General features: G+C 45.6%; 1 protein-coding gene across 1 annotated transcript; it reads left to right on the top strand.

Moving 5' to 3' along the window:
• The first annotated feature begins 263 nt into the window (after positions 1 to 263).
• rgmd (RGM domain family, member D) lies at positions 264 to 7,091 on the top strand. The gene is made up of 3 exons (XM_084010750.1): positions 264 to 431; positions 3,207 to 3,715; positions 5,464 to 7,091. Exons 1-3 carry the CDS (start codon positions 338 to 340, stop codon positions 6,151 to 6,153), a joined length of 1,293 nt encoding a protein of 430 aa, XP_083866876.1. The 5' UTR covers positions 264 to 337; the 3' UTR covers positions 6,154 to 7,091.
• The last annotated feature ends 5,170 nt before the right edge of the window (positions 7,092 to 12,261 follow it).

The following is a 12,261-nucleotide window of genomic DNA, read 5'->3' as shown; positions in this document are numbered from 1 at the left end:
TACAACACCCTCAGTTATAATCAGGGCAATTATAATTTCACACCGCCCCTCTGTAGTTTTAGCCACTAATTGACACTACATGTAAATATCAAGCGGTTAGTGAATAATTAGTGTTTGATTGGCCAGCGATCACCTCTCCGGCCCCCGCCGGTTAGACCCCTCCCTCGTAGAGCCGAGGAGCGGGGCAGGGGGGAGGGGTAGGGGGGCAGGGGCAGGAGGAGGGGGGCTTTTTGAATGACAGCGCTGGGGAAGGAAGACCAGATTTTTTGTGTGTGATTTCTCCCGCAGCGTCGATGAGAAGCAGTCGAGGAACTCCATTCTAAGTGAATGGATTGGTATGGGGAGAAGCGGACCACAGATCACGGCTAAGCGGCAGCTTTTGGACTGTGTAACGTTGACGATGGTTTTACTCTCGCTGCTGTTTCGACCAGGTAAGTTAGTTTTCCAAGCCGGGCTCCCTCCACTCCTCTCCGGCATGCGAGACCCCGCAACCCCGCTCTCCTCGCACACGGAGCTGGGAAAACTTTTTTTTTTTCTGGCGTAAACTTTTTTTTTTTTAACTTTCCCATCCGTCCTCACGCCTCGTAGCTAACGCTGTGATTTGTTGTGTGGTTCCGGTCGAAGAGGCCGGTTGGGGAGTGAATCCCGTCCGGACAAAGTGCGTCCTGTTGGGACGAACTCTGGCTGCTAGCCGAGCCGCAGCACGAGTTAACGCGCTTCCCCGACGGGCTCGGAAAAGCAAAGAAAGCGCGTTTAAAACCGGCCTCGCCGGGAAACAACCGCGCTAAGTGATGCGTTGGTCGCCAACAGCTTTAACGGGCATCGCGTTTCACTTCCAGCCGTCGCTGAAGTTTTTGTTAAATCGAAGTTACGGATTAGCTTCCCAGATAGCTTAGCTAGCTAGCAACCGGGGTCCAGCACCCGCAGTCCAGACCACCAGAAAACTCCGGGGCTTGTTGTTTTTTACACCGGACACCAGACGGCCACCGTTACTATTAAAGTTAGGAACTTCGTAGTTCGGGGTGTTTTTGTGTCGGTGGCGAGGCTCGGTGGTCCCGGGACCTTCGTCTTCTAGCTAACGTCGCGGAGCACGGGGGTCCGACTGGCCTCTTGGACCTGCTGGTCCCAGTTACAGACCAGAAACCACCACGACCAAACCAGCAGCCCGGGTCTGGCTTATGGACTCGATTAAGTTCATATATGTGGGGCTAGTTTTCGTGTTTATATTCAGCCGTTGACGATGTGAGATGACTTTTATTTGTTAAAAAAACATCCCTTTGGCATTATGTTCATCCATAATATACTCATAATAAGAGTTTGATGTGAATGCTTAGTATCAACATCTAATGGGAGTTTTTAACATGTAATAAGACAGTCATGTAAAATGTGTCTAAAGGCTTTATCTTCTATTTCGCGTTGGTGCTTAATAATAGCTTGTTATAACTGGATGCAACACCTTTCTATTTAAAGTTATGGTTTAAATGTGCAAAAGTAGTTTTTGTAATGTTGTTTATTTGATAGGTAATACTTTATAAAAGTTTGTGTACTCAAAGTGTAGTCGCTGCGATTTACAGGTTATTAAAAATAGCATTTAATTAAGTGTTTTCAGCCTTGTTTTGTACCAATTAGGAGCTGGCTCTGGCTCCAGTAACACTCATAGTGGTTGTGTTTGTGAAAACATTAAGCCGTGTTGGAGTGTAACGTAAAGACTAAGGGTAAAGTTTCCTTTATCTCCAGCTCAAACTTAAAATCTACTCTAATCCGTCCTCCTATAAATACTGTCTGTGTGGTCGTGTTTGCCTCTTCCTTTTCTGCTATTTCCCCACATGGTCCTCACACTTGTTGGTAGCCTACTAAGTGCCGGAGCATAAAGAGCCTTTGGGGAGATGCCCAGTTGTTGATGGCTGTGCAGGCAGTGATTGTCTGAAAGTGTCAATCACGGCAGACTGGGATGACCTCGCAGCGAGACTGTTGGAATTCAGAGGAGGGATGCAGAATGCCTCCATCGTGACCTCTCACACTCCATCTCCCTTTTTGTGTGTGTGTGTGTGTGTGTGTGTGTGTGTGTGTGTGTGTGTGTGTGTGTGTGTGTGTGTGTGTGTGTGTGTGTGTGTGTGTGTGTGTGTGTGTGTGTGTGTTGAAGTGCAGGCGACTGTGAGGTGCATTAATCATCCCGCCCTCCAACGCGTCATGTGAAAGGGAAGAAACGGTGCAAAAATATTGGTGTGCACTGGTGTGAAATCACCGTGCTCATCTGGTTGTCTTTGTCCACACCGTTGGATTAGATGGAGGCAAACGGAGGATTATTCTGTTGCAACCAAATCCGTTTTTTCTTGCAGTAAAAGTGATGTGTTGGTGCTGCTGAAATGGAAAATATATCCACCATACAGCAGGAGTAATTATATTCCAGTCAGCATATGAAATGTCCCACCCAGAAGTAACAACACTGAATAAGCTTGATTAATATCCACACTCTCACTTCCCACAGAAAAAGTTGTACTTCTTTGTTTTGCTTGATAATAAATATCCCACTTGTGAGTCGTAAGTTAACGGGAAGCCCTGAATGTAGGCGATCCCACCCAAACATCACACGCTGTGCCGAGCTGGCCCCCGCCATCGGCCCTTCAGCTTCCAGTTTGGACCCGGAGTTTGCTGAATAAGTGTGACTCTTTGTGATGTTCCTCTTGAAGTTAGCTGCCCCCATGCACCGAGGCCTGCCGTGCCATGCAGCGTAGCTTAATGCACTTCAATTACCTCAGCAACAGCCAAACCACATTCACACACCCTCAGGCAAACTAACACAGGTTAGTTTCCTCCTACGGCGAGGCTACGTGCCATTTCTATGAGGGCTAGTTGGGGGAAATAAGATTTGACTGACTCTGGAGCACAGTGTGGGATCGTGGCCTCGTGAGCTCATGCATTTGGGTTTTAATGGCTCTCTTGATTGAGCTAAACTTGATAGTGGAAAAGTTTTGACTCTGCTGCCTCGTGTACTGTGCTGAGGTAATTAATCCGTAAATGTCAGATTGTCGTTTGTGTTAAGAGGAAACCGTTTGTACAGATTGGTGAATCTAGTCAGAAGCATTTTTGCAGAGAGAGGACTTTGATGAAAATGAGAGGGCAAGCCAACCTTTTCTACTGTCATTGTGATGCACTAATGACACTGCAGCACACAATGTTGATGCTCATTTGTTTTTGTTTTCCAGCTCACTGCCAGCAGTGTCGAATCCAGCGCTGCAACGCCGAGTATGTGGCTTCTACCTCCCCCTCTAGTGGCCTGCAGGAGGACGTGGCTCTGGATGTGGACTACTGCATCGCCCTGCGGGCCTACGCTCTGTGCACCCGGCGGCAGGCGCGCAGCTGCAGGGGCGACCTGGTCTACCACTCGGCCGTCTTCCGCATTAAGGAGTTATTCTCTCAGCACAACTGCTCCAGCGACGGGCCCACCTCCTCCGCCAAGGTGCCCAGCACGTCCCGCCCAGCCGTGTCGGAGCTGTGCGACTACGAGAACCGGGTCCTCATGTCGGGCTCAGGCGGACAGAAGAAATACGCCCACTGTGGATTATTCGGAGACCCGCACCTAAGGACGTTCCGCGACGAGTTTCAGACATGCAAAGTGGAAGGGGCGTGGCCTCTTATTGACAACCGCTTCCTGTCTGTGCAAGTGACCAACGTGCCCGTCGTTCTGGGCTCCAGCGCCACGGCAACCAGCAAGGTAAGGATGATCGTAGCGCTGCAACGATTCCTCATTGTCTAACAGAAAATACTCTCTGGGATCACATTCTAAAACGTAACGATCTCTTGTTTAAAAGAAAATACATGACAGTTAATTATAAATATCTAGCGTTTGAACAAGCAAAGCTAAGATGGTGGGCTCTGACAAATGTTCCAACACTTTATAGACTGAATTAATCGAGTAATATTGTCGTCGTTAGTTGAAGTCCTAGTTTAGACTTTTTTTGGCATGTGACCCCCTTAAATCAAAGCAGTGTCTCCTTGCAAACACTCACATTTCCTTGGCATGAATAGTTACATCTATCCAAGCTTTCACTGGAAGAAAATCAAAGACTAAACAAAAGTGTGGAAAAAATAAAATCACGGCTCCTCAGATTTATTTCGGGAGCCCTCGAGGGTTTCTCACGACAAACACCTACGAAGACATTCAGAAACGCTGATTATAGTGAGTTTGAAACTAGCGGCCCGTATGAGCGGGCTGCTTTAGAGTGCTGGCTCAAGCATTGCCATAAAGCATCAACATGTGAAGTTAATCGTCATTCCATGGAGCCTCTCGAGCCTCCAGCATTCCTCTTGGAGCTCCTTCAGATCTCTGAGGGGAAAGAGGAGGGGAGTCTTCAGCGGTGTTGAATCACAGACATGCTTGAGCACTCTACCTTTAACACATGGGTGGTCATATGGTAGTGATTAACGCTCACTCAAACATTTTCCTCCACAGCCGCGATCAGGAATGTTTTTTCACCCCTCTGGTCAAATAATTAACTGGGCGCTTTTTGTGTAAATATGGAATAATGTGGAAAATAAAGGAATAATTGGCCAGCAGTGAGGGTTTTGATTTTTTTTAATGAAATAGGCGGATTCTTCATGCTTTAAATCTTTGTCTCTATTGGTCCTGAACATCTGTATAAGGCTCACCACGCACAGATCCAGTCTATTAGAAATAGTTGCATTAATCCGCTTTTACGTTAATCGTATGCTTCAATAGTAAATAATAAACTCCCTACACATATCATTGTTAACGCCGCTGTTACACGAAACAATTAACTATAAAATTGCACTTGAATAAACGTCAAAAGGCATTAGCGGTGTGTGCCGCTTGATGCAAACCTGTAGTGTGGGTACGTCTGCGCCAGCACCCGCATGCCCCCATCACGCTTTCAGAGTTGTTTGCAACTGCCAGACTTAAGACAGGAAATCATCCATCAAATACTGTATCCCCGTAAGTGTAAACGTCACCACAGCCACCGCTTTGTCTAGATACTTTGAAGAAACAGAGGTTAGGCCCCAATTTTTTTCAAAGCTCAGCTGGAATACAAATCCCAGTCAGTCAGAGGGAGCAGTGCCAGCGGAGTCGAAGTATTGGAAGATACGTGGAGATCTGAGGCCGTTATGAAACCGTGTTCTGAGCCAACATTAGGGGGGAGACTTTTTGGATAAGAAAAGAAACACTGAGGACCACACAATGATTGTAATGGTGGGGTTTTTTGGAGCAGTCTCCCAGTGAACGACTGACAGCAATCACTGTCACGCTGTAAAAAGGCCAGTTTTACCATCAACACCTTCCACAGCATGCAGAAATGTTTGGTTTCCTGCTGCCACCTTGTGGCTTCAATTGGTACTGCTCTTATTTTGTAGTTTTTATCATTAAATTTAAGCAAATATGTGTTGCTCTGTGTTGGGAAGGACATTCAAATTATAACGTAAATTATCGTGTTTCTCTTGTTTCAGATCACCGTGATCTTCAAGTCCTTCCACGGCTGCACAGATCAGAAGGTGTACCAGGCCACCACTGAAGATTTGCCGCTGGCCTTTCAGGACGGGTCTCGCAGCGGCGGTGAGAGCGGCAGCCTGACCATCGTGGAGCGCGGCGGCTCCGGCGTGGGCCGGCAGGTGAAGATACAGGCCCGCTACATCGGCACGTCCCTCATCGTCCGGCGCGTGGGCAGCTACCTGACCTTTGCCATCCGCATGCCAGAGGACACGCTGGACTTCTCGGAGGACAATGGCGGTCTGCAGCTTTGCCTGCACGGCTGCCCACGCAACGAGCTCATCAAAGAGCACACGCTGGGCCGTCAGAGCCAGCAGCCCCCCAACACAGAGCTGGGTCGTCTGCGGCCGCCTCACCAGGTCTACACGGTGGAGCGGGCCACGGCCAAGTGTAGAGAGACTCTGCAGGTGGAGGACGTGTACTTCCAGTCCTGCGTGTTTGACTTGTTGACCACCGGAGACCCCGAGTTCTCCATGGCGGCCTACGGCGCTCTGGAGGATTTAAAGGCGCTGCCGCCGAGTAAACTGAGGCAGAATTCCCCGAGGACTCCTCGCCTTTACAACCGAGCGACATCACACACAGCGGCTGCAGCTGCCAGCAGCTCCCTGCTCTCACTCCTCCTCCTCACTCTGCTGCTTTTATTAAAATAAATATATATATACGATCTAAAACAACATGGAGACAAACAGAACGTGGAAGCATTACCAGCTTGAGGAAAGAGTGACGAGAGCTCATATATCTGTTTATAATGTTTCTGATTTGGGGGGGGGGGGGGGGGGGGGATTTGTGAATGTTGTGATCTTTTTGTTTTTGTCATTTGAAGGATTTCACATTCATAAAAGATGGTATTTTTTTCCCCACTTCACATTTCTGTGGATTCATGGGTCGCGTCATCATTTAAAAATAATAAATCATGTGGTTTGGGGTCCAGTTCAACATGTTGTTTCCATATGCTCACTGTTTGGTTTCCAGCAATCTTTGAAAAACTCTTAATCGTGTGTGTGCTGATGTCACGGCAGCTAAACGGCATTGAGGTGTTTTTTTTTTTGTAAATAGCAAAGTCATCGTCGTGCACAACCTTCCAACACTCCACCATGTATGAGGCTGTAACTCCTTACTGTGTGGAAGCCACGCGGCTTCTCGGTCCTTTATTATCCAGTAATATCAATAGCACTTAACAGTTTAACAGCCAGTTTTGTGTATTCAAAATGTTATTTCTTTGTCTATTTCAACAGTTGATTTCATAAAATCGGTACGCTTAATACACAGGATCCAACAACTGTATGTAAAAACTACCTATCCATAAATATGCGGTGCGTCAGTGTGACACTCAACAGTTCTAATCTTCTGTGAAACACTCCCTCTTCAAGCTGTTTGCCTTCCAGTTTTAAAAGGTAAAAAGACACAAATCTTTATATAATAATATATTAAAAGAGTGTATATATGTGTTTTATATTGTGTACATTTGCCTGTTTATAGATGTTGTAATTTGTTTTCCATTTGTTGTGTTTTTAGTAGCTTATTTTGACATTGTAAGAAAGTAAACTAATGTGTTTGTAATTTTTCTGTATTAAAGTGTTGGACATTACGGATCACGGTCTGGTTTTTTTCTCCCTCTCTTGTTCCTGGTTTCATGGATGACAGACATGTTTTTCATCACAGTAATTGTAATTATGTCTATCAGTTTCCGTTGTCCCTTTTTTAAACGGGAGGATTATGAGCCATAATATGGAAACACATTGACCACATTCACATTTAACACAAGATGACGAGCAAAAACCGCGGATGCTTTCAAGAACGAATGCAGTGTTTTTACACGGACCGTGTGCTTGTAATACCACTAGTGTCCTGGTGGGGTCCTCGGCCCATAAGGCCTGACAGCTTGTAGCATACAGACAGTTTTGACAAGCTGGCTGTGTAGCTGTAGGGATCCACAGTATGTTCTCAGTCCCCTGTGTAAATGTTACCTCTGAGTGCTGAGCTGGCTGCTGGCTTTGCTTTTGTCTGCCAGAGCGCTGCACGGCTCCAAATAGGATTTAGTCTGGGGTTTAACACCAGGTTAGAGTCAACACGGGGCTGATATTTGCACTACACACACGAACAATGAGCCTCCGTGATTAGGAAGAAGGATGTGATCACTTCCCGTCGCCATCAAAAATGCAATTAAGAAAGCTCCTGCATACTCCTTATGAAGACATTAAGAATTAATGTGCTATAATTAGCAGATGTAAATTTAATTTATATCTGGAATCAAAGTTAAAAGTGTCTTTTTTTTTTACCGCTCTGAGTGACAGAACGTCACATTTCTTCTAAAAAAGACAACATGGCGTTGGGAAGGAGCTGGAACTATTTTCATGATATGTCCAGCATGTCCACGTCCTAAATCAAGTGTTCTGTGGGCGACGCCGCCTCATCACCTCATTCTTAAAAGGCTATTAGAGGACAGAGGAGAGGTGATTGGTGATAAAAGCCTGTCACAGAGCTGAAGGAGCAGCAACCAGAGTCAACGTCCAAAGCTCCTTTCTACTTTCAACCAATCACAGAGGAAATATTAGACTTTTTAACTCAACATTTATCTCTCAAGTACAGTGACTAGTTTCCTTACAGGGGAGGTGCAAAGAGTACTATTATATTCAAGTACTGTTACTGGAAAGAGATGTTACTACATGATACGAGAGTATACACACACGCACACACACACACACACACACACACACACACGCTGAGAAATGAGTAACTTCTCACTCTTTGTTCTGCAGCAATGACCCATGTAACAGGGTGTAATGTGTGTGTATGTTGGACGTCTTCTCCTCGCTGCAACAATCAGACTCTGAGTGCATCATTAAGCAAAATGCTTCAATGAGGGGGGGGGTGATGATGCAAGGTGATCATTTAAGGAGCCACTTGTGAACCTGAAGGCAAACAGTCTCACTAGAGCAGCTGAATGACTTTTCTCTGTGGCTTCGTGTCAAAGAATCTGCTAAAATGCACCTTTCCTCCAAAAAGCTGTTTATATGACTCTTCCTTTCATCAACATGAACCCGACTCCTCCCACTCTCTCTCCACACACACACACACACACACACACACACACACACACCTGTTCTCACCTGTCTGAACGCTGACGTCCTGAGACCCCGTGAAGTCCTCCACAGTCTGCTCCTGGTTCAACTTCTCCTCTTCTGGTCCCAGTATGACCAGTCCAATCTGGTCCCAGTATGACCAGTTTACTCAGCCTCTCTGGTCCCAGTATGACCAGTCCACTTGGCCTCTCTGGTCCCAGTATGACCAGTCCACTTGGCCTCTCTGGTCCCAGTATGACCAGTTTACTTGGCCTCTGTAGTCCCAGTATGACCAGTTTACTCGGCCTCTCTGGTCCCAGTATGACCAGTCCACTCGGCCTCTCTGGTCCCAGTATGACCAGTCCACTTGGCCTTTAAAAGGTAAAACTTCGTCTGAGAACACCGGAAGTGATTGGCGTGTTAGCATGTTAGCTTGTTAGCCCAGCCCGCCCCACCAACAGGTCGCGGGTCGTTAAATCAGTGATTCGTTACGTTTTAAACTACGTCGAGGAACAACAACGTCATTCTTGTGTCATCCTTAATTATGAACTCGGCGGCTCGTGAACGCATCATTTATGACGCATCATTTCCGGCGTGTCTCCTGTCCGGAGTCCCGCCCTCTTGCGGCCGCAGACGCACACTGCAGCTTCTCACATCGTTTATAGGACTTGGTCATGTTACTTTGGGGTTTTCTCTGGAACCGATGCAATGTTAAAAGCAGCAAAACTATTTAAAGTCGAGCTGAAATAATAATAATAAAAAAATATATTATTAATATAAATATTTGAAGCCTTTTAGATCACATGACGGGTCACATGATGTTAAACAATTTATCCTGGGAAAAAAACGAAACAATTTCTTTGTATTTTTATATCAAAAATATTTTTTGTCCTGGAAAACAAAATATGATGCGTGCTTACATCAGCGAGTACCAACCAATTTCAACCAATAAGATCATGACATCATCGATCAATCTGACCTCTACTACTGGAGAAGGTGAGCCAATACTTTTGAAGATCAGATCAAGTTCCTCCCGGCGTTATGTCCCGCCTTCCGATCCTGGTTCACTCAGAAATATGTCACTATAAGGAAGCCAGATTTGTAGAAAGTACTCACTTTTTGTACTGCTGATCATTCTTCTGTACTTGTACGTGTCATTGAGTATTAGTTTTGTATTTAATGACTAGAATACTTCTTGTACTTCTTCACCAGCCCTCTAAATGAACAGTAAGCTGAGCCGATGGCTTGTAAGTTGTGTCCTATGTTGTTTTATAATGTGAAACAAATCCAAGAAGCTTCAGGCCCGCTCTGGGAAACAAAGAACATATATATGTTATATATTCCTCTACTAGCTGGCCGGATGCAGGTTTGCAGGAAGCGGCTGGTGTCTGCAGAGATTCCTCGTCCAGCCTCTTTGAGCCGTCCTGTCTTGACTTTACCCTGTAAACAAGGACAATTACCAAGCTAATGAGTTTGGGGGGGGGGGGGGGGGGGGGTGATTGATACTCTCAATGGGGAAATTAATTTGATATTAATAGAGCACTTGGCAAGATAAATAGATAGTGGTGTGTGAGTCCTCTCCTTGATTGATAATGGACAGATTGATGGCTGTCTTAATGCGAGACGTTCCTCAGACTTTAATGAGGCCGTGATGACGAGTGTTTGGAGCAATATGGCGCCTAAAATGACTTTGACCTGATGTAAGACGCCATAAGATAAGATAAGATAGTCCTTTATTCGACTACACCTGCAGCCAGAGAGCCAATCACAGCAGTCGGACACATGTCACATGATAAAAGGAAAACTTTGACATGTTAGCAGATTCTTTGACACAAAGCCACAGAGAAAAGCAGTCATTCAGCTGCTCTAGTGAGACTGTTTGCCTTCAGGTTCACAAGTGGCTCCTTAAATGATCACCTTGCATCATCACCCCCCCCCCCCTCATTGAAGCATTTTGCTTAATGATGCACTCAGAGTCTGATTGTTGCAGCGAGGAGAAGACGTCCAACATACACACACATTACACCCTGTTACATGGGTCATTGCTGCAGAACAAAGAGTGAGAAGTTACTCATTTCTCAGCGTGTGTGTGTGTGTGTGTGTGTGTGTGTGGAGATTATGCAGCTATCTCATACCGCAGGCTCTCTCATACCTGACCAACTCAATCTCTCTGTGTCTCCTCAATAATCAGAGTGACAGCGAGCAACTCGACATATCTCCCCCACTGGCTGGCTCCAGAATGGGGTATTGACCTACATATCAAATCATACGCTCCTGGCTCGTGTGATAGAGATGGGGAGGGGGGGGGGGGGGGGGGGGGGTGACACCGTGTGATTGGCAGCCCTGCTTTAGTAAACACGTTGCATCCCCCGGGTTTCTGCCAGGTAAATCACCACCGAGGGCTCCTGTACTGTAACAGTGAGAACACCTGGTTGTCTGAGTGTGTGTTCTTTATTAACGAGCCTGTGTCACCAAACTTTTAACAAACCCCCCCCCCCCCCCCCCCCCCCCCCCCTTCTCCCCTGGCACCCTGGAACAAAAAAAATAAAAACCTCGGAAATGAAGCATCTGCATCATAAATCTTGGAAAGTTACAATAATTTGCAATTCACTCCCTCATCAAAGGCAATATTACCCTAATTTATTATCTCCCCGCACGAGGGGCGGCCGAGGCCGTGGAGATAAGAGTTTATCAGGAGGGGGATTGATTTTCATTAACTGATTGTAATAAAGATGAACTGCCTGCCGTGCACGCTGACCAAGAGCCACACTTTATTGTAATTGGGACAATTTATTTCATGAGCCAGTGACTCTCCTTTTTCCCTTCCTGTCCCGCCCACTCTCTCCTCCTCTTCTTCAACGCTGCTGTTTGAAATCAGCCGGGCTGCTTCTGATGGAAAACTCTTCTTATTGTGAGGAAGATAATGCTGTTTGTTCTCCTGTCTCACCCCCCAGCTGTCTGATGTTCACGTTGTCGTCAGGTGACCCTCTAAGTGGGAAAAGCCTTCCGTATCCACAGACAGATAATCTGAACCGACGACCCGCCGCCCGCTGCGTTTCCATACCAGCATGAAATGAAGACGTTCCTTTGTGATGAAAACCAAAGTGGACTCCCGTCGAGAGCAGAGCAGCAGAAAACTGTGGCTCCTCTGCAAAATAATAATAATAATAATTCAAAAAAAGCTGTACAGAAGTTCAAGCTGTGGGCTCCACAGTAATAACCTTTGACCTGTCCTTTAAATGACATCATCATCATCACGGTTTCACGTCCTTGAGAGACAAAAACCACAGCAGAGAAACACGAAACGTCCTGTTTGAATTTTTATTGTAAAATTGGAAAAAAAGGAGAGAAAGAGAGAAAAGCCCCAATAAAGCATTTCTTTTTGATACATATCTTTATCTTACCATAACCGTAAAAGAAAAGTGGCTGAATAAATAATAAATAAATAAAAAATAAATAGATCAATAAATAAATAAATAAACATCAAGTTACATACTTGACCCCGATAATGAATTATAAAATTATTTTAATCATCAATCATTAATATGAAGTAATTCTAAGCAGCAAGTATTAAGAAATTTCAACAGGGGGAAAATGTTTGGTTTCTCAGGCTAATACAGAACACATAGGTTTTTTCTCAATACGTTGTTTTTTATAAAAAGATACTGCTTTCCCCGTCAGTTAATCCATGCTGCA

The sequence above is a fragment of the Eutrigla gurnardus genome, assembly GCF_963514095.1.
Source record: "Eutrigla gurnardus genome assembly, chromosome: 6".
Classification (NCBI taxonomy): Eukaryota; Metazoa; Chordata; class Actinopteri; order Perciformes; family Triglidae; genus Eutrigla; species Eutrigla gurnardus.
Note: the sequence above shows the minus strand (reverse complement) of the source record. Positions and strands in the feature narration are given on the sequence as shown.

Excerpts from the sequence above, each read along its gene's own strand:
- rgmd (XM_084010750.1), top strand. The coding sequence starts at position 338 with ATGGGGAGAAGCGGACCACAGATCACGGCTAAGCGGCAGCTTTTGGAC. Across the intron at positions 432-3,206 it reads CTCGCTGCTGTTTCGACCAG|CTCACTGCCAGCAGTGTCGA; the intron begins GTAAGTTAGTTT and ends TTTGTTTTCCAG. Across the intron at positions 3,716-5,463 it reads GCGCCACGGCAACCAGCAAG|ATCACCGTGATCTTCAAGTC; the intron begins GTAAGGATGATC and ends CTCTTGTTTCAG.